This window comes from Cimex lectularius, unplaced genomic scaffold, assembly GCF_000648675.2.
Source record: "Cimex lectularius strain Harlan isolate CLEC.00 unplaced genomic scaffold, Clec_2.1 scaffold22, whole genome shotgun sequence".
Taxonomy (NCBI): Eukaryota; Metazoa; Arthropoda; class Insecta; order Hemiptera; family Cimicidae; genus Cimex; species Cimex lectularius.
Genome location: NW_019392657.1, coordinates 1894930 through 1921571, shown reverse-complemented (window position 1 = coordinate 1921571; position 26642 = coordinate 1894930). Strand labels below are relative to the sequence as shown.

The following is a 26642-nucleotide window of genomic DNA, read 5'->3' as shown; positions in this document are numbered from 1 at the left end:
TAGTGACCGTTAATCGGTATTTATTTAGAAATCGTGAAATGCGGTCTGGTGTGATGTAGGTTTCAGAAAAACATTTTCTTTGTCGTGCCGACGTTTCGATCTTTATTGAGATCATCTTCAGGGCCTGGGATTTACAAGCATTGTAAGATGATTGTAAAATATAAACAATGTTTGTAAATCCCAGGCCCTGAAGATGATCTCAATAAAGATCGAAACGTCGGCACGATAAAGAAAATGTTTTTCTGAAACCTACATCACACCAGACCGCATCTCACGTTTTCTAAATAAATACCTTTATAAAAAATTAATTGAATGAACTGAGTAGTCCATGAAGAAGTAATGGTCACCGGTGAACTAGCAGTTCGAATCAACTAGCTAGTTTAGTACCAGTTAATTAATATTTAAGGGTTAATTTATGAAAGGTATTGGTTGAGATAAAAAAGTCAGTGTCGCGAGCGGGATTCGAACCCACGATCTTCGGCTACATACGCCGCTGCTCTACCACTTGAGCTATCGTGACTTCGATCCACTGGGACACTAACTTCCCATCTCAACCCCACCTTTTGAATTTCTCTCCTTTTTGCCATTTTTCAAATGTCGTGTAATCTATTTGATTCTCGGAGACAAATGAAATGGCCACGGAGAGCTTTCGTGAAGATATCTTCAGTTTAATTATTAAATCCATTACAGTTCGGGGTCCGATTGACCAATTAACATTTTTCAATTAATTAATATTTATGAGAGGTATTGGTTGAGATAAAAAAGTCAGTGTCACGAGCGGGAGGTGAGGTTGAGATGGGAAGTTAGTGTCCGAGCGGTTCGAAGTCAAGATAGCTGAAGTGGTAGAGTAGCGGCGTATTTAGCCGAAGATCGTGGGTTCGAATCCCGCTCGCGACACTGACTTTTTACCTCAACCAATACATTTCATAAAAATTAATTGAAAAATGTTAATTGGTCAATCGGACCACGAACTGTAATGGATTTATTACCAGTGTTCGATAGTGGCACAGTTCTATCAATATCTACTATCGATGTGTATTTTGTCTTAATGACGTGGATCATTTTTAAAACAGTACATGATAAAAAAAAAACATCAGAACGAAAAAAAGGCCACTACAAAAAGAGCGGTCAAGTTAGTTCTTTTTCGTGAGTTGTTTTCGATGCTTAGCATTATTTTATAAGGAGACACATCAATTCGTAGACTGTCGAGAAAGCGGATTAAGCACTGCAAAACCATCTCAATGTTAACCGGGTTTCTTCATAATCCGATCAAACTGTCAATACTATTTCTACCGTGTTTAATTGAATCATTCTTCCATGACAGCACTGCATTTTGATTGTGATCTTGATAGAGCTTTCGAGGAAGACTGAAACAACTCATTCCTTCCGACGTAACTGCAAATCATGTGAAATATGTATGCTTTACGTGCTTGTAATCTAATTTAGAAAAGACTTAGATTAGATTCGAGGAAAACATTTTCTGTATGTTGTAGAAATGCCTCTTTCAATTGCCTAATTAATCGACAACCAATTTGATTGTAACATAAAACTATGATTTTCATGCCGACATGCATGACTATGATATCATTCCATTTATTTAACTAATAAATAATATCTCAATTAATTATACATAATTTTTTTCGGAATTAACAATTTGGTCTGGTATGAGAAGTATTATTCTTTTTATGTAAGGTCTTGGTTGAGATAAGAAAGTCAGTGTCACGAGCGGGATTCGAACCCACGAGTTTCGGCTAAATACGCCGCTTCTCTACAACTTGAACTACATTGACTTCGATCGCCCATGCCACAAACTTCCCATTTCGACTCCCCGTTTTATTCCAATTGTAAGCTGATAAAAATAATTAAAAAGTTAATAAATAACATATTTATAAAATTGAATTTGTTTGTAAATATTGTTACAATTTACAATTTCAATTGGGGTGGTTTAAATTTTCATCTTGTAATATACGTACATGCTGGAGGTGCTGCATAAGTTTCAGTAGGGAAAACGCGATTCACACAATCAACTTGTATAGCGACATTAATCCCAACTAAGGATCAAGGATCAACAAGGATTATCAAAGATATCAGCCAAGTAGACATCAACTCATTGATGTGCACCACCTTACCAACAATCAAGACAACCAAAATATATTTTTTTGTAGGTTCGAGATATTGGACTATCTTTGGCAACCCGAATGGGCTAACTATTGTTCAGTATCCAACAAAACCGACGACATTTCTTCCAATAACTTTAATTAAGTTGAGGCATTTTCGAGCCAAGCAGGAGTGGTTTTTCAGTGAATAATACACGGGAAATAAGTGAAGATGGGAGAAATCTAAAAGGCATCTGACAGAACAGAACAACTAATATGCAGATTCAGGTAAACCACAATGTTCGAAACGACAAAACTACAAATTTTATGGGTTATGAACTAGTATTTAAGATTTTTATCTTGTAAGTAATACAGGCAACAAACTTTTTTTTTTGAAGAAAATAAAACAAACTCGAAATATAAATTTTTGATAGAATCGACTAACTGTTATAATCATACTGAGGGGGTTGAGGTCAGGGTTGGGGATGTATTTTAATCCAATGACAGTTCAGCCGAGCTTTAGACTCAACCTTTTACTACTCGTAAACGAACTCATACGATAAATTTTATTAGGTTTCGTGGTCCGCTTGACCAAATGAATTATTTTCAATTAATTAAGTTTTTGGTTGAGATAAAAAAGTAGTAAAAAGAAAAATGGCAAAAATGAGGGAAAATTCAAAAGGTGGGGTTGAAATGGGAAGTTAGTGTCCGAGTGAATCGAAGTCACGATAGCTCAAGTGGTAGAGCAGCGACGTATCAAGCGGAAGATCGTGGGTTCGAATCCCGCTCGTGCCATTGACTTTTTTATCTCAACTAAAAACCTTAATTAATTGTAATATATTAATTGGTCAATCGGACCACGAAATTAGTGAATTTAATGATTAAACATGAAGTATACTTCACTAAAGCTCTCCGTGGCCATTTCATTTGTCGTCGAGAATCCAACCCGATTACACGACATTTGAAAAATGGTAAAAAGGAGGGAAAACTCAAAAGATGGGGTTGAGATGGGAAGTTAGTGTCCGAGTGGATCGAAGTCACGATAGCTCAAGTGGTAGAGCAGCGACGTATCAAGCCGAAGGTCGTGGGTTCGAATCCCGCTCGTGCCATTGACTATTTTATCTCAACTAAAACATTAATTAATTGAAAATCATACGATAAAGTATAAATACCAGTAAAATGAAAATAACTTTCCTTTTTTTCACAAAGGAACACGTTTATTTATTAAATACTAAACTGTTTATCTATTATCCCAAGTACTGCAAAATTAGAAGTTGTTACAGCAGAACTGTCTTTGGATTAAGAAACACTGCCAACCCTGACATTAACCATGATCACTACATCAGTATAAACTCGAAATATATTTTTACACAATGAGCTCCAATATACTACGAATCCAAATCCCAATCAAAAATCCTTATACAAATCCTAAATGCTCCCTTCTACATATAAAAAAATCAGTTTATTAGCTTTAATTGAATCAATCATACTGTGATAATATTAAAATCCAAGGGTTAGGTAGGTAGGTATTATGTTGTCATGACCATTTTGATGATGATGTATATAGTAAATTAACATCTATATGTTATCTCATTTATAAATTGTAGGGTGAAATTGCTAAATGGGCTCTCAAAATTGTATACTGAGCTTTGTTTGAAGGAATAAATTATAGCTTTCGATTTTGGGGTTGTTTAAAAAAGCATTAAGAATCCTATTTGGTGTAAAACAAAGATAGAGGGAGCCACTTTTAAAAAAAGTTTAATATACCTGCTTCGTATATTTATTTAAGTCTAAAATATGTAAAAGAAAATATAATTTTAAGAAAATCTGTGGAAAAACAAAGCTAAGTGTAAGACAATCAGAAAGCATAATACAAAAAGAACAAAAGCTACTAGTCCTGAGGTCTTGCCTCATAAACTTCAATTACCCCTCAATAATTTAGAGAAACATAATTTCTTAGAAATGATAAATGGTGGAGTGAGTGTTATTCAATCTTTTTTTTAAAAAAAGTTCCTACTCCCAGTAAGTTGTTTTCAACGACCGGATTTCGAGCCAACAGCTCATCATCAGGTTGTAGAGCTCCTTCAACCTGATGATGAGCTGTAGGCTCGAAATCCGGATCGTTGAAAACAACTTACTGTGAGTAGGAACTATCTTTTTAAAAAGACATTAATTTTTACATTAAGTGTAAGACAATCAGAAAGCATAATACAAAAAGAACAAAAGCTACTAGTCCTGAGGTCTTGCCTCATAAACTTCAATTACCCCTCAATAATTTAGAGAAACATAATTTCTTAGAAATGATAAATGGTGGAGTGAGTGTTATTCAATCTTTTTTTTAAAAAAAGTTCCTACTCCCAGTAAGTTGTTTTCAACGATCCGGATTTCGAGCCTACAGCTCATCATCAGATTGTAGTTCTCCTTCAACCTGATGATGAGCTGTAGGCTCGAAATCCGGATCGTTGAAAACAACTTACTGTGAGTAGGAACTATCTTTTTAAAAAGACATTAATTTTTACATTAAGTGTAAGACAATCAGAAAGCATAATACAAAAAGAACAAAAGCTACTAGTCCTGAGGTCTTGCCTCATAAACTTCAATTACCCCTCAATAATTTAGAGAAACATAATTTCTTAGAAATGATAAATGGTGGAGTGAGTGTTATTCAATCTTTTTTTTTAAAAAGTTCTTACTCCCAGTAAGTTGTTTTCAACGACCGGATTTCGAGCCTTTGTAGTTCTCCTTCAACCTGATGATGAGCTGTAGGCTCGAAATCCGGGTCGTTGAAAACAACTTACTCTGAGTAGGAACTACCTTTTTAAAATGACATTCATTTTTAGTTGAGGTAAAAAAATATCCGATAAATATATTAAAAAATATGGTTCAAAATCCAATACATAACAAAGAAAAATTGAAACGTTGTTAACCATGTAAATTATGAAAAATAAACAAATAATTAATCTCTCTGTCTTTTTATAATATTTTATTGCCTTAAAAATGTATGTTATAAGAATTACACAAGAAAACATCATTTAGCTTTTTGATAAAAATTTTTAATAATTTTAGGTTTCAATTTGATAATTAATATGAATTTATACTTTAGTAAAAAACACTATGATCAGAAATTTAGTATTTTAACTGAACAATACGGTGAAATCAAAACGACCATTTTCAACTTTCATCCCTAAATTCGATTTGATCAGCCTTATTTGGATCAAGAGTAAAAAAAACAGTGGTCCTATATATTTTTGATTCAGGAAGCAATTTCGGAAACTGTTTTAAATTTTTTTTTTAGTTCTTCATATATCAATTATTTATACGATATATTTTTAGCACGATATCCTTATTACTGAACTAATCGAATAGGTTTCAGCAGGACGTAAACTAATTCGCGTTACAGGTAATTTTAATTGTACCCATGCGATACACTTGCCCCCTTCATGTCCCCAATTATCTTCTAACCAACATAAAAAGCATACATCGATTTTGTCGTTATTTTCAACAACATCCACGTGGTTTATCGTATCTTTTCGCTGTGTTCTTTAGCGTTTGTGTCCGCCTCGGTTTGGGAGGGGGTGCGTAACCATAGCTACCGCAAACCTCCTATATAAACTGAGGTTGAGCAAGAGTTCGCTAACACTTCGCGAGACTTGGACCGGAGTAGCCTCAACGACCCTGTAAGTAAGTCAAAGAAAAACAAAATCTATCGGGTCAGTGTTGTGAAACATACAATGGAAACTTGGTGACAAAGTGGATTATTAACAGCGTTAATTAATTACAAACTGGTCAATTATTTACAAAAATATATATGAACAACGTTGATCCTATTCAGTGTTGTATTTTCGATTTAAATTTTTTTGAAAACATAATTTAGCCAACATAAACGTAAGTGGCATATGTATTACTCTTTTTATTTCAGACTAAAACCCTTCCAATACTATTTGAAATAACATTCTATTGGGACTATGCCTAATCTTAAAATTCAATAATAATTTTACACCGAATTTTTTTAAACGATTAATTATGACACAAATTTCGGAATAAATTCATTCACGAAACAACTAATACAGACGTGTTTTTGTTTAATTTTATTCGAGAAGATGATTTTTTTTTGTATTTGATATAAACGACATGCATATAATGAATGATACATAAATTACTTTCGTGAAGTTAGAAAATAATACACGACTTACAAATACTAAATAAAACTTGAGATTCACTAATTTTAAAATTTAGTAAAAAACTGATTAAAATTGCGCGCACGTTGTTTTTTAATGGGCTTTGTGATTTATTTTTGTTTAAAAATTCGATTTTTTACAACTTAGTTTAGTCACTTTTCTACCAGTAACTTAACTATACTCAAATATTCTCTCTCTTTCCTCTCTCCATCGCTCTCTCTTTCTCTCTCACTATCTTTTTCACTCACTCGCTCATTCTCTTTTTCTTGCTCTCTCACTTTCATTCTCAATCATTCACTGGTTCACTCTTTTTTGCCCTCACTCGCTCACTCTCTCATTCAGTTGCTTACTATCTCACTATGTTGCTCTATCTCTCATTATCTTTCTCCCTCACGCCTCTTTCTTTCTGCATTTCTCTCTTTCTCTCTCTCTCTCTCTCTCTCTCTCTCTCTCTCTCTCTCTCTCTCTCTGTATATATACGTCTATGTTTATAAAAACCGTTTTTAATATACTCTTTGCAAATATGAAGCCAAAATAGAGATTTATTTGAACACGATTTTTTAAATTGAATACGTATAGAATGTGTGCATCTCTTAGTCAGAGAGCGCCAATAATACATATATTTAAGACATAAAAATGATAATAAAATTATTTTTAAAAGCAACCCATATACGCAGAAATGTAATATTGGTTTTTATTTAATTAGCCGGGTGTAAATCACTAATTAAAAACCATTTTAAAAAAATCACTCATAATATTTTAAGTTGTAGTAGAAAACTTTAAATTTAAATCAAATTAACGCTAGTTTTTAATATATGTTCTTGGGCACTTCTAAACCTTTGATAGATGAGTTAACGAGCTTTTTATTTGGATAAGGGATATCTCAACACATAATGACTTGTATTACCAGATTTGAGAATAATTTAGAATATAATAATATATTAAATTCACTAATTTTCGTGGTCCGCTAGACCAATTAATATCTTTCAATTAATTAAGGAATTTAGTTGAGATAAAAAGTCAGTGTCACGAGCGGGATTCGAACCCACGACCTTCGGCTAGATACGCCGCTTCTCTACCACTTGAGCTATCGTGACTTCGATTCACTCGGGCACGAACTTCCCAAAATAATATATATTCAATCGGGTTTTCAATAATTAGCACGAACTATTTAAAAAGTATGTCCTGTATTCAGAAACGAAAAAAAAGTGAAGAATCTGAAATCTTTAAATTAAATAAACTTTTAGAAGAGACTAATTAACTTTCTTGATAATCAGACCTAATTTGTTCTCTTTCGCTTATAAATGACCGCCCATCGGTATCAGATAACCCTGCTATGTGCTACGTTGACAACAGAATTTTAGGAATTTTCACACAACATAAATAGCTTTTTTTTAAATTTTTATATTAATTATTTTAATGCAATAATTGAAATGGAAGATTTAAAAATGTATTCTCTTGTAGTCGGTTTTTATCACAACAAAGTTTTCCAGTACGCAAAGTAAAAATGCCAAGTTCTTTCAACGGTCCAATATTTCGATAAAGATCGTCAAATGATATACATAGAACCCAATATAAAAATTTTGATTTGAAGTAAAATGATTTTCACCGTCATGTTTTCGTTCGCTTGATGTATAAGAATGAAAAGTTAAAAGGAAGGAAAGAGTCCTGTATATGGGATGTAGATATGCTAACAATCGTGATGAACGAACGTGATGGAAGGATGGTAAACGGAAGCTCGTCATCTTCAAACTGTTTACTTAATAAATAAAAGCATATTGGCAATATTTATGAGTTAGCGTCTTATATAACATACCGGTCATGACAGTTGTTTTTACTATTAATTAACTGAAAGACTTAATTATTAATAAAAGATAGCCGTGAAATAATCCTGTTCTGAAGATCAGTTGGAAAATGGTGTGGTTGTTTTTAGTTCTTATTACAAGGAAGTAACAGAGAAATAATGGATTTCAATAGCGTCATTGCCGCAGCAGCGAAGTGCAATTATTTTATAACAACTTTTAGCATGTTAGGTCAGACATTTACAGCGATGATGGCAAGGAAGTATTCGGCATCATAAACATTAGCCTAGACAATAAAATTACTATATATTTCATGTGAAATATCTCTTTTATAGCTCAATTGCCAATTTCGCTAAATATTGAAAAATATAGCTGGCTTATTTTCTTCTCCTTTTTCTCGAGGAGTGTTGAAATACGACGGGCCACGTACACCCGGCTGTAACGTCGTGTTGCGTGTCATTTTCCAATTTTTTTTTTGATCCTCGAGGATCGAGGAAGCGTACATTCGATTGACCCGAACGGCATCCAGTCTTTCCAGCTGTGGAGACGAACGTTCAGAAGAAAGAGGTGGCTGACCTCTCTGCCGAGCAGTAGGTCTCCTACTAAACACCGCTCGTCACACGAGCAATTCGGAGTTGCCTAACCCTCCACACTTCGCCCGTGACACTCACTGTCAAGGACTTGAGAAATCCTGTGACATTGTCCAAGACCAAGTCGTTGCACTTTTACTTAAAAACGAATCAAAACAATAAAAAAGCCCTTATTTTTCAACTTTTAGCTATAATAATTAATATAATCTCTATGTAAGGTATTGGTTGAGATGAAAAAGTCAGTGTCACGAGCGGGATTCGAACCCACGATCCTCGGCTAAATACGCCGCTGCTCTACCACTTGAGCTGTCGTGACCATATCTCAACCAAAACCTTACATAGAGATTAATTAATTGAAAAATATTAGTCGGTCAATCGGACCACAAAATCTAATGAATTTAATATTTAACATGTTCAAAAGGCATAACTAACCGTTTAACTAAAATTACATTCCAAGTTGGCTTAACATAACCTAAACGGAAATATATCCTTGTCAAAAAAATACTGATACCTGTTAAAGGTTATAATTAAAGATACGTGAAGTTCTAAGGAAATAATTATTGAAATTACAGTAAGTTATAACTGATAAAAAATATAAGCGATTATGATAGTAAAGACTATCTATGATTTATACTTATAACTTTATAATTATATATATATATATATATATATGTGTGTGTGTGTGTGTGTGTGTGTGTGTGTGTGTGTGTCCTTTTTAGATGGTTTTTTTTTGCGAAAAACTGTACAGGGTACCTTAGGCCCAGTTCGAACTTAAAAATTTCAAATATGGCCCTTTACATCCTGGCACATCATTTTAAAGGATTTTTTTACGCTTAAAACAATGGTGCAAGTTATGGCAAAAAGTTTGAAAAAAAATACATTCATCTGATTTGTTATTTATTAATCACATTTCATGTTCAAACTGGAATTTTTAAACAAATAATTATTGAAACTACAGTAAGTTATAACTAATAAAAAATATAAGCGATCATGGTAGTAAAGACTATCTATGATTTACAAATTTAACTTTATTCGGTACTTTCTCAAATTTATTTTAAAAAAATATATATAGGGTGTCCTTTTTAGATGGGTATAAAAAATACGTGTTTAATATTTTTTAGTCTAGTTTCAAATCGTTTACCTTTTTTTGAGAAAAATTATTCACGTCACCTCAGGCCTGACATCCTTACACGTCATTTTAAAAGATTTTTACCCTTTAAACAATGGTGCAAATTATGGCAAAAAGTTTGGAAAAAAACATTCATTTGGTTTTCTATTTATTAATCATGTTTTAACTGCTAGTCTTGCGTAAAGATGCAAAGATTTGCTCTTTTAAACCATTCTTCATCGGTGCTCAGAGCGATAGAGTCAAGTGAGATGGATTGACACGCATTTGCCGCAGTCCTTCAACTAAGGTTGCTGGGTTATGATTAGCGTAGACACTGTTTTTTAAATAGCCCCATTGAAAATAGTCACGTGGAGTTCCATCGGGTGACAGAGGAAGCCAAAAGACGTCCTATCCACCTATCACGGAAGTGAGGATTTAAATAACGTCTCACCTGCAAAGAATTGTGCGAGGGGCATCCTCAAGCTGGAAAATCATTCTTTGTCGTTGTTGCAAAGGAAAATCATCTAATAGTGTCGGTCAAACCTCCTTCAAAAAATTGAGAAACTGGGATGTACGGAAGAACGTTATCTTCAACTTCCCAAATCGACATTTGTGCAAGGAACGTTCGACGCCCATCATAATCAGAGTCCCGAAGTCCCTGGACAAGATGAGCGCGAACGGGTTACAATTGTAAGTCCGGAGAACATCTACAATTTTATTTTTTGAAAAATCTAAAAACCTTCCAACATTAATAAAAATCTAAAAACCATCCATCCAGTAAAATATTCAGCTCTTCGTCGAAATTACCCTGCCAGTTTCGTTTTGCCATAGCTTTGTCATTTTTGACCAATTTAAAATCTAATTGCCCCATTGTTTTCAGCGTAAAAAATCGTTTGAAATGATATATCAGGATATTTAAAGTCGTATTTGAAATACTGAACTGGGCCTGAAGTTCCCTATTCAATTTTTCTCCAAAAAGGTAAAAATTTGAAACTTGACAAAAAATATTAAACACCTATGTTTTATTTGTTAGTGTCTTTGGTTCAAGAGAAATTCAGCCGGGCCATCTAAAAAGGACTGTATAGCATACATAACACATACATGGATTTTTTTTTTGGGGGGGGGAGGATTTATATAGGCTCAAATCATATTGTAATACTGTAAAGTTACATAAATAATTTCTTCCAACTTAATATGTATTGTTGAAATCGAAAATTTTATTTCGAGTCTAGAAACATTTTTCTCATGTTATAAACGCCTTTTGTTTTCGAAATTTGTATATGTTCGATGTATCGACTAATTTTTTATTCGCGAATACCAAGGATCACAGTGTGGTCTTGATGAAAAAGCAAATTACTGCCAAGCTTCGACCTATTTTAAAGTCATCATCAGGAGAAAAAATATGTCTACAAATCTATATAATTAAAATTTTCACATGCGATTTCAAATTTATTTGAAGACTGGCTCAGCCTCAACATCACTACAGTTCTTTCATACCAACACTGTGTCGTATTAGAAATGTTCATAAATTGTTTTAAACAAGAAACCAAATTTTTCAAAATTAAAAATTGGTATTGTAGTAAAATAATAGAACGAAGAAATTAGTAAACGGTTCAATGACTCTATTTATTTTATAACATTTTTTTTAATACAATAATTTCTACTTCAAAAATAAAACTTCTTCTGGGTTGAAACTTCATACGTTAAAGCTTCGTGTTAATGAGCTTTAAAGCTACTTTTTCTTATTTACTAGCCAAACTGTAATGACTAAATTTACCAATAAAATTATATTCACTAATTTCGTGATCCGCTTGACCAATTAATATATTATAATTAATTAAGTTTTTAGTTGAGATGAAAAAGTCAATGGCACGAGCGGGATTCGAACCCACGATCTTCGGCTAGATACGCCGCTGCTCTACCACCTGAGCTATCGTGACCTCGATCCACTCGGACACTAACTTCCCATCTCAACCCCACCTTCGTGGGTTCGAATCCTTTTTTATCTCAACTAAAAACCTTAAATAATTATAATAAAATTATAGTTGAAAAATTTCCAGTTTTATAAATACATTTTATTTATAACAAAATTAGCTAGTAAATATGAAAAAGTAGCTTTAAAGCTCATCCAATGACCCCATTGTTTTCAGCGTAAAAAATCGCTTAAAATGATAAATCAGGATATATGAGGTCGTATTTGAAATTTTCAAGTTGAACTGGGCCTGAAATTCCCTGTGTAATTTTTCTCCAAAAAAGGTGAAAATTAGAAACTAGACTAAAAAATATTCAATGGCTCTATTTGTTTTATAACATTTTTTTAAGACAATAATTTCTGCTACAAAAATAGAACATCTACTGGGTTGAAACTTCATACGTTAAATTTTAGTGTTGATGTGCTTTAAAGCTACTTTTTCTTATTTACCAGCCAAACTGTAATGACTAAATTTACCAATAAAATAGTTAAAAAATTTTAGTGGTAAATTTAGTCATTACAGTTTAGCTAGTAAATATGAAAAAGTAACTTTAATGCTCATCCAATTGCCCCATTGTTTTCAGCGTAAAAAATTGTTTAAAATGATATATCAGAATATATGAGGTCGTATTTGAAATTTTCAAGTTAAACTGGGCCTGAAATTCCCTGTGTAATTTTTCTCCAAAAAAGGTAAAAATTTGAAACAAGATTAAAAAATATTAAACACCTATATTTTATTTGTTAGTGTCTTTGGTTCAAGAGAGAAATAAAAAATATTCTTTGGCTCTATTTATTTTATCACATTTTTTAAGACAATAATTTCTACTAGAAAAATAGAACATCTACTGGGTTGAAACTTCATACGTTAAAGTTTAGTATTAATGTGCCTTAAAGCTAATTTTTCTTATTTACTTGTCTGTAACCAATAAAATTAGTTAAAAAATTTCCAATTTTATAAATATATTTTACATCGGGTTCAAATAAATTGTGCTTTTAGCAGAAATTATAATAATATTTTCTAAAATTCCTAGTTTTCTATTTGCCATCCTTTATTACTTTACATATGGCCATTTTTAATAAACGATTGACAAACGAGTATTAACAAAATTTATTTAATTAAAATTAACAGATAACTAATGAAGACGAGTGCACACAAAAGTACAGGTCTTAAATTGTATGCTTGCGTGGTATATTAAATTACATGAAGAAGAAAATGTCAAAATTTCTACAACTGATGACTTTGATGTACCTTTTAATGGTGCATTTACCTCGGGAGGTAGGCCTTCTTAAAATGGACGAGGGAGCTTTTGGGATAGTCAGAAGGCAGATATGTTAAAAACAACGAACGGTTGTTTATTACATTCGTTCTAGTTTCAAACCATAACTTTTACGTACATCTTAACTTTCGTTTTGAATTTATTAAATTGGTAACTAAGATAAGGTTGGCAAGTAGGAAGTTTCTGAGATGAACGGGGTGGAAAAAAAATTTCGATCCTAACTTTGCTGTACTTTGTATAATGTCGTCGCTCTCGATATAATTTTTGATGTTTCAATGTCAAAATTTAGTGTATACAGAAAACAATTTCTAAACCACTGTATATAGATGAGTATAGGAAAATTTTTATTGTCATGTATTAAACTATGACGGTGAACGAAAAAGTTTTTTTTTTTTTTACTCTTACATCATAAAAGTGCTAACATTAAGAAAAAGTTTTTCATTTTCGATTAATTCACGTTTATTAATAATAAAAAATAATAATTTTATCGACCAATCGAGTAAAAATGAAAAATAAAACCATTTTGTACATTGGAAAATTGAAACAAGCACTAACTTAATACGTTTTATTGTCGTTGTTATTTATCCTCAACAATAAATGATGATTGATTATTCATTGATGGAATATAACAATAATTCCTTAAATGTTAATCGCATATAAAAATTTGACAATCAGCTTACAAAAATATTGCTTAATCTTTCAAAAATATTATTAATTTGCAATTAACTTTTGCTAGTAACAATAAATTTTAATTTTGTTTAAATATTTGCATTTTGTTAAATAATTCCACGATAGTACAAAAGTATTGCAATTTAGGATTACCTCACTTGGAAGATTCAAATCGCAAACAACCGAAGTGGCGTGCGTAATAACCGGACGAAATCGCTTAGCCTTAAGTTTTCATTTTGCAAAAAGGGAAAAAAAAGAGACAGACAACCCATCACACTTATTTATCATCTCATCACAGCTCCCAACATTTATGCTTCCGTTCAGATAATTTGGCTAACAATTTTAACTAACAACAAGATGAATTACTTTATTTTGCATTGTTTCTTTAAGGAAACAAAAAGTCAAATTTGTCTCAACGTTTTGCTTTTTATTGCAAAATCTCACGAGGCGCCTTAGTTGAGAGAATGTAATTTTGTTCAGTTGGTACTCCTTAGATAAATTTAAAAAAAAGTAAACTTTAATTTTAGACGATTACCTGTATCTCATTTATTTAAGCAAATCAAAATTCATAATTTATTTTTTTGTATGTTTATACGCAAGGCATACAGTTCCGAACACATTCGTACTCACATTCATTCTTAAAATCATTTACTCTCATTTACACACCTTTCATTCAATTAGGGTGGTGGATACACTGAATATTCCACACAGACCGTGTTCATACACGCTAAATCATTCAAGCAAATAAATACATTTACACAATCAAGTAGACACCAGGTTTTTCGATATTACGCCATTGACTACCCAATTATCCCACTGCTAAGATATATAAATCTAAATAACCTAAACTACTTTTGTGTATAAGTGGAGACACAAACACTCAAACATACTCCAAAGTTCACGCTAATAAATACAATCATTACAAATTAAGGAGTATTTCAACCAACGTACAAAAAACTATACGTTCATCTACTCCAAGTGTTGAATCAACGTGTACTTCCACGCTTAACCACTTACGCAAATAAATACTTTCACACAATCAAGTAATCGATAGGGTTTTTTGACAATATGCCAGAGTCTACCCGTCTATCCCACTGCTAATATATATANACATATATATATAAATACCCTCCACTACTTTGGTGTATTTGTGGAATCACTATATTCCATCACAATCACCCAAATATACTTCAACGTTCACGCTAATAAATACAATCACTAAAAATTAAGGAGTATTTCAACCAACGCACAAAAGACTATACGTTCATCTGCTTCAGGTGTTGAATGAACGTGTATTTTCACGCTTAACCACTCACGCAAATAAATACGTTCACCCAATCGAGTAGACACCAGGTTTTTTGATATTACGCCAGTGACTACCCGATTACCCAACTGCTAAGATATATAAATTTCAATAACCTAAAATACTTTTGTGTATAAGTGGAGACATAAACACTCAAACATACTCCAAATTTCACGCTAATAAATACTATCACTAAAAATTAAGTAGTATTTCAACCAACACACAAAAGATTATAGTTCATCTACACCAAGTGTTGAATCAACGTGTACTTACACGCTTAACCACCCACGCAAATAAATACTTTCACACAATCGAGCAGTCGATAGGGTTTTTGATACTATGACAGAGTCTACCCGATTATACCACTGGTAAGATATATAAATCTAAATAACCTAAACCACTTTTGTGTATAAGTGGAGACACAAACACTCAAACATACTCCAAAGTTCACGCTAATAAATACTTTCACACAATCGAGTAGTCGATAGGGTTTTTGATACTATGCCAGAGTCTACCCGATTATACCACTGGTAAGATATATAAATCTAAATAACCTAAACCACTTTTGTCTATAAGTGGAGACACAAACACTCAAACATACTCCAAAGTTCACGCTAATAAATACTTTCACACAATCGAGTGTCGATAGGGTTTTTTGATACTATGCCAGAGTCTACCCGCCTATCCCACTGCTAATTTGGGGGATTAGACGGGTATTAACTTTAAATTTAATTTAACTTTTTTAACTTAACTTCAAACTCGTCTTTATCAGCCGGAACCTTCGCCGCCGTTTCAGGACGTCATAGCCTTAGGTAAAAATCCACGAAGAATAGAATAAATAAATACCCTCCACTATTTTGGTGGATTTGTGGAATCCGTACATTCCATCACAAACACCCAAACATACGTTACCCAAACACGTTCACGCTAATAAATACGTTTATCTGCTTTAGGTGTATTATAATCAACGTATCCACACTCGCTTAACTACTCACGCAAATAAATACATGTAAACTTTATATATATATAAACCTATGTGTGTGTATATATATATATACACTTACCAAAATATCAAACTCAATCATTCAAATAGTCTAAATATGTAAATATAAGACAGACTGGAAGATTAGTTTTTCATCTAAAGGAGGAAAAACGGAAAGTTGAGCGATCTAAGGTTCCTCTGCTACTTAACTTCAAACTCGTCTTCATCAGCCGGAACCTTCGCCGCCGTTTCAGGACGTCATAGCCTTAGCTAAACATCCACGAGGAATAGAATCTACAAATGACGTAATTCTCGTAATTCGAGGCCGGAAGTGAGAGACCTTGCCTAGTAATTCGAGTGCTCGGTAATATTCAAATTATCGTCACGTTTATTAAAAATTCATTTTCAACACTTGCTCACGTCCAACACCCTCGGCAATTTTGTACAAATAGATTGTCTTATTGTAAATCCCAATGTTTAAAAACTTGGGGCCAAATCTATGGCATCTACTGACCAAAGACTAGCTGACCTAGTTCCGCAACGGTCACAGGTATATCGTTGAAAGATAAATTTTACATTACCTACCCTGGTTTATTGTTTGAAAATAAAAGACCAATGATATTATCAGGTAATGCAAAAATGATTTTCATCAATAAGAAATCGGACTTATTTATCAATAACCTTAGTACCTAATTATCCCAATAAATATTAGGTTGATGAACAAACCTTTTTCAGTTGGTAAGATTAAGAGAACATTTACCCACATTTTTGATTTTTTACTCGGATTACTACTAGATCTTGAGAATACCTTATTTATATCTCTGATTCCAAAGTCGTTCATATACCAGTCATTAAAGCCTAAAACTGTATACACGACACAGAAAATTTCATTAATTGGTACAATTTTTCAGAAAAATTTATCACTCGTGTGCACAGTTTTACAATAGGTAATGGGGTGAAGTCGGCGAGTATATGGACCTGTTTCACAAGGTGCAAATAATAAAATATTTAACTGGAAAAATTATAATACTAACTAACAAAAGTTGTGTTTTCAAAAATAGCAATACGCTCCTCTTCGACCAACTTGCTTCATTACGACGAATTTATTAACTTAAAAAATCGCGATTTGGGCCAGAGATGTTCATGTTATTTTCATGACATATCCAAGGCTTTCGATAAAGTTAAATTTTCGATTCTTCTCAGGAAGGTTGAACTTGATTCTTGGCTTGACTCCTTTCTGACTAGAAGATCTTATGTGTTGCATATAATGGTTCCATCTCATTCTCATCTCAAATTCCATTTGGGTTCTCTCAGGGCTCTAACCTTGCGCTGATACTTTTTGTATTATTTTTCAATGGATTTTAATCGGTTTTTCGTATTTATTCGTACTCTCTTTGACTAAGGACCTAAAGTTATGTTCTAATATTTCTTCCATTGCGGATTGTTTATTACAACAATTAGATTTAAATGCTCTCTTTACCTAGTGTTGTAATAATGATTTGTGTGCCAATCAGTCAAAATGCAGATGAATTAAATTCAATGGGTCTTCTAAGCTGATAGATTGTGATTTCTAGTCATATCACATTGGTGGTCTTCCCCTGGATGAAGTAAATGAAATAAATGACAACATTTTATATCAGTCATTGGTCCTTTTGAGTCATCTTGAGTTGTATTTCCGACATACATTTCTTAACAAGATTAATCAGGTTGAATATGCCCAGCGTTGAGCTTACAGATACTTGTCTTTTAGATTTAGCACACACATGTACCTTGCCTATGTCCATAGGCTTCTTTGTCACATTGTCCACACATGATGACCTGTCCACCGTGACCAGTATTGTTCTATTGTGTATCTCCATTTTTTTATCTGAAGCTCTTCATTAAGTTCTTTACCAGACCCCAAGACTTTTTCAAGGCTCCCGTGTGTATCCTTCATGCCCTGGCATTTCCTCTCCCAGGATTAGGAATCTCAGCCTAGATAGGCCTTCGCACCAACAGACATGTTCCGCTGTTTCTTCTTCTTCTTGGCAATATCTGCACAGGCTTGTTTCTGCCATCAAGGAGTCTGCGGGGTCCAGTTAGAAGTCCAACTATTCTAGTCCTAACACGTCCTAGATTTAGTAGTTATGCCTCTAGTTTCTGCGATGGTCCTTTGATGAACTTTTTCGCATGTCTCTGTCCTGGGCTTCCCTTTGAACGGAGGAAGCCATGAATCTTTAATACATTGTCTGATGGATGTTTTTGGCAGTTTGTTAGATGTAAGGCCCAATAGGTGCCCAGTACTGAAATTGACGCATCTGACAGACGGAAACATCTAGTAGGTAGGTACGCCTTCGGAATCTGCAGTGTCCAGTTAGCAGTCCAACTATTCTAGTCCAAACACGTCCTAGATTTAGTAGTTGTACCTCTAGTTTCTGCGATGGTCCTTTGATGAACTTTTTCGCATGTCTCTCTCCTGGGCTTTTCTTTGAACGGAGGAAGCCATGAATCTTTAATACATTGTCTGATGGACGTTTTTGGGAGTTTGTAAGACGTAAGGCCCAATAGGTGCCCAGTACTGAAATTGACGCATCTGACAGACGGAAACATCTAGTAGGTAGGTACGCTTCCGGAGTCTGAGGGTCCAGTTGGCAGTCCAACAGTCAGTCCAATTCCAGTCCTAGCACTTCCTAGATTTAGTACTCCTGCCGCTACTTTCTACTTTGGTCCTTTGATCAACATTTTCGTATGCCTCTGTCATGGGCTACATTCCCATTGAGCGGAGAACTTATTATTAATCCATTGTCTAATGGATCCGCGTTTTTGGCAGTTTGGTAAGTCATAAAAGGGTTCAAGGCCAATAGGTGTCCTCATTGAACTTTCCTTGACCAATTTATCGGCCTCTTCGTTGCCCCTCTGTCCTGTGTGTTCTGGCACCAAGACGAGGATAATTTTGTTATTTTCTCCAATGTCTGACAGGGCTCTAATGCAGTCCCAAATGACTCTGGGCTTTACCGTCGATGCAATAATTGCCTTCAGTGCCGCCTGGACTCAGACAGAAGGCGGGTTGCCTGTCTTACCTTCATATGAAAAGTTCTCAATTCTCAGATCTCCTCTCAGGAGATTCTCTCAAGTCTTGGACTGCAAGTCGACTTGTTTTGTGGAGCACCATCGGTTACACGAGACATAACACGCTTAACCATCTCGCCTCCCTGGGAAACACAATTCCTTCAGACTGTGATTATTTCTCAGACTTTTATATACTTTTAAAACGATCCCTAATGCTTAACGTTCTTATCTGTTGTACAGATGATCTCTGAACTTTGTTGTTGTTACTTTTATAATATTTATTTTAGCTTATACTTTTGATTATGTTTTGTAAGCTTATGACTATTCTTTTTTTGCGCCTTACCTGTAGATCTTATTTTATAAATAAATACATAATTAATAATTGCAATATAATAATTTTTGTTTATTTTGTAACAGGGGATCCTCCTAAGAAAACGAAAAGAAATGAGTCCTCCCAGGATTCAAATCTTCCTCCTCTTCCTTGTCTCGACACAAACCAAGGCACAATTTTTCAAAGATATTTATGATTTCGGTAAGTTATATATCAACAATTTATATTTCTTTACTCCGCCATATTCTTCACAAATATTAAAATAAATTATTCTGGCATGAACACTGATAGCTGGAGTAACGACCATTGATCACATTGAATGTTTAATAGATATATAAATACATACTTTTACAACTTGATTTTGAACTCATAACTTTTGACTAATTATTATTCTTTCAGGAAATAGATTATTTCGCGGAGACAACTTACAAGAAAGTTCAAGCAATGCAAAACGATTTCATTGTAATGAGCCAGGTTTCTTCGCCGACCCGTCAAACTGCCGAGGTTTTTATCGGTGTGTAGACCTCGGCTCTTCTTTGTCAGCGGTACATTTTGATTGTGGTCCTGGTACAGTTTTTGAAGAGACCTTGTCCACGTGTGTGCATCCTTCAGACTCAACGAGACCCAATTGCAAAGGTAAAAACCATCTTATGATGAGCAAGTTACTATTTAACTAGGTGGGTACGTATAATTTTGTGTTTTTGATCTGTAGCTAGTTCGCCTCAGACTGGAAACAACGTTGTACAACCGGATAAGCCATGGTCCCAAACACCTCCTGAAAATCCATGGCAAGAGGGAGGGCAGCTTCAAAATTATCCTGACGGACAGGACGGTTCCTCGTCTAATGGGCAAAATGAACCTTGGCCAGCTGGGTCAAATGTTCCCCATGGACCAAATGGAGTTTGGCCGAACGAGCAAGGCGGTCCTAATGAATCAGCTAATTCTGATAATCCGAATTTCCCTAATGGTTCAAACGGCCCTTATAGGCCGGAAAATCCTTCTGTGCCTAATTCGCCAAACGTTCCCTCCCCGGTCGGCGACAACGAATATCCGAGTTCGCCAAATGAACTTATGTTAGGCAATGGAAACTGTGAAAATGATGGATTTTTTGGCGTTCGACAAGCATGTAAAGAGTTTTACAGATGCGTACAAGATGGAAAAGGCGGTTTTGTTAAATATGAGTTTAAGTGTAGTTCTGGTACAGTTTGGGATCCTCAGAGTGAGACTTGTAACTACCCGTGGGCTGTAAGCAGAACTGACTGTAAACAAGAAACTAGCAATCAAGTTAATGAACAGCCAGAGAAGCAACCTCCTCCAGGACAACAGCCTCAATATCCAATTAGTCCAGAACAGAACAACCAATATCCCGGATCTCAGTCTCAGTATCCCAATGGATATCCAAATCAGCCATCCCCGGGACAACAACCTCAATACCCTAGTAGTCCAGAACAGAACAACCAATATCCTGGATCTCAGCCCCAGTATCCCAATGGTTATCCAAATCAACCATCCCCGGGACAACAACCTCAATATCCTAGCAGACCAGAACAGATCAATCAATATCCCGGATCTCAGCCCCAGTATCCCAATGGTTATCCAAGTCAGCCATCCCCGGGACAACAACCTCAATATCCAAGTAGCCCAGAACAGAACAACCAATATCCCGGATCTCAGTCTCAGTATCCTAACGGACCTCCATCAGAACAGCAAACCGTCTCGGGAGGACAACCTTCACAGCAACCTGGTGAGCATCCCTCAAACAGTTTAGAAACAAACCCATTGGGATCAGGACAGTGCAACAATGATGGGTTTTATGGAGTACAAGGAAACTGTAAGACTTTTTATCGTTGCGTGAAAGAAGATAAAGGAAGTTATAAAAAATTTGAATTTAGCTGTGGCTCAGGAACAGTGTGGGATCCCAACACAGAATCTTGCAATCATCCATGGGCCGCAAATCGAAAAGATTGCTTAGACACACAAGAAACTGGGCAAAATACGCAAACATCTGGAACATCAAACAAGCCACAAAATCCAGAAAATGCTTATCAACCTAATCAGCCTAATCAGCCACAGTATCCCCAAACAGATCAACAAAATAGGCCTAGCCAACAGGAACATCAACCTAACCAACCTAACCAGCCTAACCAGACACCAGATGGACAACTTCAGCCACCACCATATGAAAGTGGAAGTCCAGAAAATGAACAAGATAGTTTAGATGAAAGTTCTGACGTGAAATGCGCTTCCGAAGGATTCCACCCTGTCCCTGGCAATTGTAAACTGTTTGTTCGATGTGTGAACAAAGGCGATGGTACATTTACAAAGTTCCAGTTTAGATGTGGAGAAGGAACAGCATGGGATACTCTTGCAGAAACGTGTAATCACGAGTATTTAGTACATAGAGAAGACTGTGGAATGACTACCACTCCTTCAAGTATACCAGTACAGTCTGATACCACGGTCCCATTGAGTGATACTACTGTTACTCAAACTTGGTCCAATAGTTCCAGTTCTTCCAGCAGTCAGTCTTCTAGTTCGTCGGCTTCATGGGCAAGTACAGTATCGACTGGTCCAACGACAACAACACAAGGAGGAAATCAAGTTAGTTCACAATCTTCAAGCAACCAACAGAGTTCTTCTTCAGGTGGATCAACTCTTACTACAACCAGTGGTCAACAACAGTCATCTGCTGGGAGTTCCCAAGGCTCCAGCCAAATGACCACATCTTCGGGGTCCAACCAACAAACTACATCATCAGGTACAAATCAGATGACAACTTCATCTGGCACTTCTCAACAGCAAGGCAGTAATCAAATGACCACATCTTCAGGGACCAACCAACAGACTTCATCATCTGGTACAAATCAGATGACAACTTCATCTGGCACTTCTCAACAACAAGGCAGTAATCAAATGACTACATCTTCAGGGACCAACCAGCAGACTACATCATCAGGTACTTCTCAGCAACAAGGCAGCAGTCAAATGTCCACATCTTCAGGAACCAACCAACAGACAACATCTGGAACAAATCAGATGACAACTTCAGCTGGTGCTTCTCAACAACAAGGCAGTAATCAAATGACCACATCTTCAGGAACCAACCAACAGACGACCTCTGGATCAAATCAGATGACAACTTCATCTGGTTCTTCTCAACAACAAGGTGGTAATGAAATGTCCACCTCCTCAGGGTCTCAACAAACAACCTCTTCTAGCACATCACCAATGCCTTCTGGAACAGCAGATTGTCCATCAGAAGGGTTTTATCCAAACCCTAATGATTGTAACAAATTTTTCAGATGCGTCAATGTCAATGGTAAATTAAGTAGAGTAGACTTTAGCTGCGGACCAGGTACAGTGTGGGATCCAACAAATAGAGTTTGTAACCATCCTTGGGCAGTTCCAGGATGTGGTAAAACAAGCCAAGAGCCAACATATGCAGAATCCACATCTTTACCCCCAGGGCAGCAGCATCAAAGCCAAGTATCTACACCCAGACCTACTTACCTGCCTCCAGGTGAACAAGGACAACAAACCAGCAAGCCAACAAATAACCAATCTCCTACCGGTCAACAGCAGTGTTCCAGTGAAGGATTTTTCCCAAAACAAGGCGATTGCTCTAAATTTGTTCGTTGTGTGAGTACAGGATCAAGTTTTAAAATGTACGAATTCAGCTGTGGTCCAGGAACTGTGTGGGATCCTGAAAACAATGTCTGCAATCATCCTTGGGCTGTTAAGAACTGTGGTAATCTGGGTTCCAATGAAATGCCACAACAGCAAAACCCCAATACACCAACTCAATTTCCTCCTCAATCACCATCAACACAATATCCACCAAATCAATTTCCACCAACTCAATCTCCTCAGACTCAATCCCCACAGACCCAATCTCCTCAGACTCAATCCCCACAGACTCAGTCCCCACAGACTCAATCCCCACCAACCCAATCTCCTCCAACATCTGAACAATTACCAACTACAAGTCAAGTGTCACAAAAGCCAACACAGCATCCCCAAGAGTCAGGTCAACCTGCAAGTCAACAACCAGGAAAACCAGAACAAGTTGGAAATGCTTCACAACCATGTGAAAACCAAAAAACTGAAAAATTCACTTGCACTTCTTCAGGGTTTTTTCCAGATGAAAAAGACTGTAAAAAGTTTTATAGATGTGTTGATTGGGATGGTGACAAAGGACAGCGATTCTCATTATACGAATTTAAATGTGCAGAAGGGACAATTTTTGATCCATCATTAAACGTGTGTAACTATGAGGATAGTGTTCAACCTCCAAGAGATTGCAAGACTGAATCTTGTTCCACTTCTACTAAAAAACCAGAAAGTCAAGGTACAGAAAGCACTACACCACAATCTGAATCTACAAATGAAATGACCACACCAGCAAGTGAAACTTCTCACACTAATAGTCAAACCACACAAGGGGAAATGGAATCAACATCCCACACAGTTGCTCCAACAACTCAGCCAGATGCCCAAACAACCCCAACTCAAAGTCAAACAACTCAAACTGGTAGCCAAACTACTCAAACTGGTAGCCAGACTACTACAACCGACAGCCAGACTACTCAAACTGGAAGTCAGACTACTACAACCGACAGCCAGACTACTACAACTGATAGCCAAACTAATCCAACTGATAGCCAGACTACTCAAACTGGTAGCCAGACTACTATAACAGATAATCAGACTACTCCAACCGACAGCCAGACTACTCCCACTGGTAGCCAGACTACTGAAACTGGTAGCCAGACTACCACAACCGATAGCCAGACCTCTCAAACTGGTAGCCAGACTACTACAACAGATAATCAGACTACTCCAACTGACAGTCAGACTACTCCCACTGGTAGCCAGACTACCACAACCGATAGCCAGATCTCTCAAACTGGTAGCCAAACTACTCAAACTGGAAGCCAGACGACTACAACAGATAGTCAGACTACTCCAACTGACAGTCAGACTACTCCCACTGGTAGCCAGACTACCGAAACTGGTAGCCAGACTACCACAACCGATAGCCAGACCTCTCAAACTGGTAGCCAAACTACTCAAACTGGAAGCCAGACTACTACAACTGATAGTCAGACAACTACAGGCCTTACTAATACTCAACCTGGATCAACCCAGTCATCCACTGAAACAAATCCTGACACTTCCACAGAAGTAAGCATGACTAGTACTGTGCCAATGGAAGGCACCCAAGGAACCACGATGCCAATGCCATCCAAGCCTAGTCGAGCGTGCCAAGAATTAGAAAATGACCAATATAACTTAGTTTGCCCAACTGGATTCAAACGGCATCCAAAAAATTGTAACCAGTTTTACCAGTGTACAATGACACAGAACAATGCTCAACTTCTAGTCCTTTCCTGCCCTAATGGAACGATTTACGATGAAACAGAAGTCAAGTGCGTTCAACCAAGTAAGTTATTTTCTAAAATACTTAAATAATTTATATCAACACTGAAAACAATACCTTGCCTTTTTGTGTTCCTTTATTATTAAATTAATTACAGGCCCTTATTAGTTTCCAGAATTTTTTAGATTCATTACATTAATGAACAGCATAGATGCTGATAAATTTTCTATTTAGTTCAAAAACTCAAAACTTAAATTGATGTGTTGTGGTTTTTTTGATTAGTGGTTAAGTCAAATTCTTGACAGAAGTTGTCTTTATTTTTTAAGGTCAAGGTGAAAAATGTAATGTAGAAGCAGTGCCAACAAGCAGACAAAGAAGATACGTCGATGGGTTGCCTCCTCCGGTAAGTGTACACAAAACACGTGATAATTTCAACATTGTGAATCTTTCCCAAATATTGCAATTGTTCGCTAACTTTGAAAAAATTTATAACAAGTAATTAGATAGTGTCATATTTCTGATTTAGTCCTTCTTGTAAAATTGTCCGAAGACAAATAAAAGAAGGAAGGATTTGAGTATATTCCTCATCATAGATTTCTTCAAAGCAGAACATTTCACATTTTTGCATTAAAACAACTGTTTCATTTTTAGGTCCAGGTTCGCTCAACAAGAACGCTTTGTCCAGCCCAAGGTTCTTACCCGTTTGATGGTGACTGCCAAAGATTTTACAAGTGTTCTTACGATCGCAGAGGAAGAATGCAAGGTCTTTATTATTAATTACAAAAATACCATATCATTTTTATTTTACTTTTAAAAAATATATATTATTTTTATAGGCCAACTATATGAGTGCCCAGAGGGCTATCACTACTGGGATGTTTCCAGAAGATGTGAAAAAATTCATAGAATTCCAAAATGTCATAGAGGAAATGGTGATAAAGAGAGCCTGAATACAGCTCCTATTGAAGATAGGGAGATTGGGCGATGATGTACCTGAACTAAAAAAGCTTGACAATACCTGTAGATATTACTAAACCTTTATTAATACGAGGTTTAATTAAAAATGGGTTTTTTTTACTACATAAACCTTTCAACACCCTGTAAATATAATAATGTATTGTTGAATATTTTATGTATGTAATAGTGGTGGTGGAGAAAAGTGATCTATGGTTATTGTCAACGCTTTCTGTGAGAAAACTTTAACTGTTAGTACTGTGCTAGAAATTATTTATTTTTCTCTAAATTTAAAAATAATTAAGATAAGTGATCATAACACTATGTATCAAAACGATATAAAATTGTTTAATTTAAATAAAAATCAAAGTTTATATATAAATGTATGTGCCTATAAAGAGAAATGTCAATAAATTATTGCTCAAAAATATCAATTTTAATTTAAATGATCCCATTGCACTCATTTTCTCAAGTAAATCAAATATTTGATTCTATTTTATTAAACTCAAAAAGTAAATTGTCAGCTTGGTGAAGTCAGAAAAACTCCAATTTAGTTTAGGTGTATGCATGTGTAAATAGATCAAGTTTATAAAAAAAAATCATTGCTATACTGATTACTGATTTATATAAGCTCAAGTCTACACATTCCTGTACACACATACTCACGCAATTGAGCTTATCACTTCTCACACTCCACTGGCAATTGCAAGTTTGTCATATAAATTAATGACAGGCCTCAAGAATCACCTCCCCCAGGTGTTGGCAGTCCCAGAGTCATACCTCAGTCATATCTATTCAAGTGCCAAGGCTGGGCCCTTTCAACAGCTATGTTATTTCAGCCCCCAATGTCAGTTCCTACAACCAAACCTATTTACACTCTTGCTCATAAATACATTATTTCATATTTACATACCACTCACTAAGTTGGGGTTTTAGAGGTCTTGATCCATCA

The 26642-nt window shown here is 35.4% G+C and overlaps 1 protein-coding gene across 2 annotated transcripts; it reads left to right on the top strand.

Annotated features, from left to right (window-relative positions):
- Positions 1-5740: 5740 nt before the first annotated feature.
- On the top strand, positions 5741-26112 carry LOC106664589 (flocculation protein FLO11-like). 2 transcript variants are annotated; one of them, XM_024224799.1, is made up of 7 exons: positions 5741-5777; positions 19443-19557; positions 19756-19992; positions 20069-24799; positions 25063-25139; positions 25388-25499; positions 25573-26112. In XM_024224799.1, exons 2-7 carry the CDS (start codon positions 19470-19472, stop codon positions 25722-25724), a joined length of 5397 nt encoding a protein of 1798 aa, XP_024080567.1. In that variant the 5' UTR covers positions 5741-5777; positions 19443-19469; the 3' UTR covers positions 25725-26112. The 2 variants fall into 2 exon arrangements, with proteins under 2 accessions (XP_024080567.1, XP_024080566.1); XM_024224798.1 differs by having other exon boundaries at positions 5747-5773.
- Positions 26113-26642: the final 530 nt, after the last annotated feature.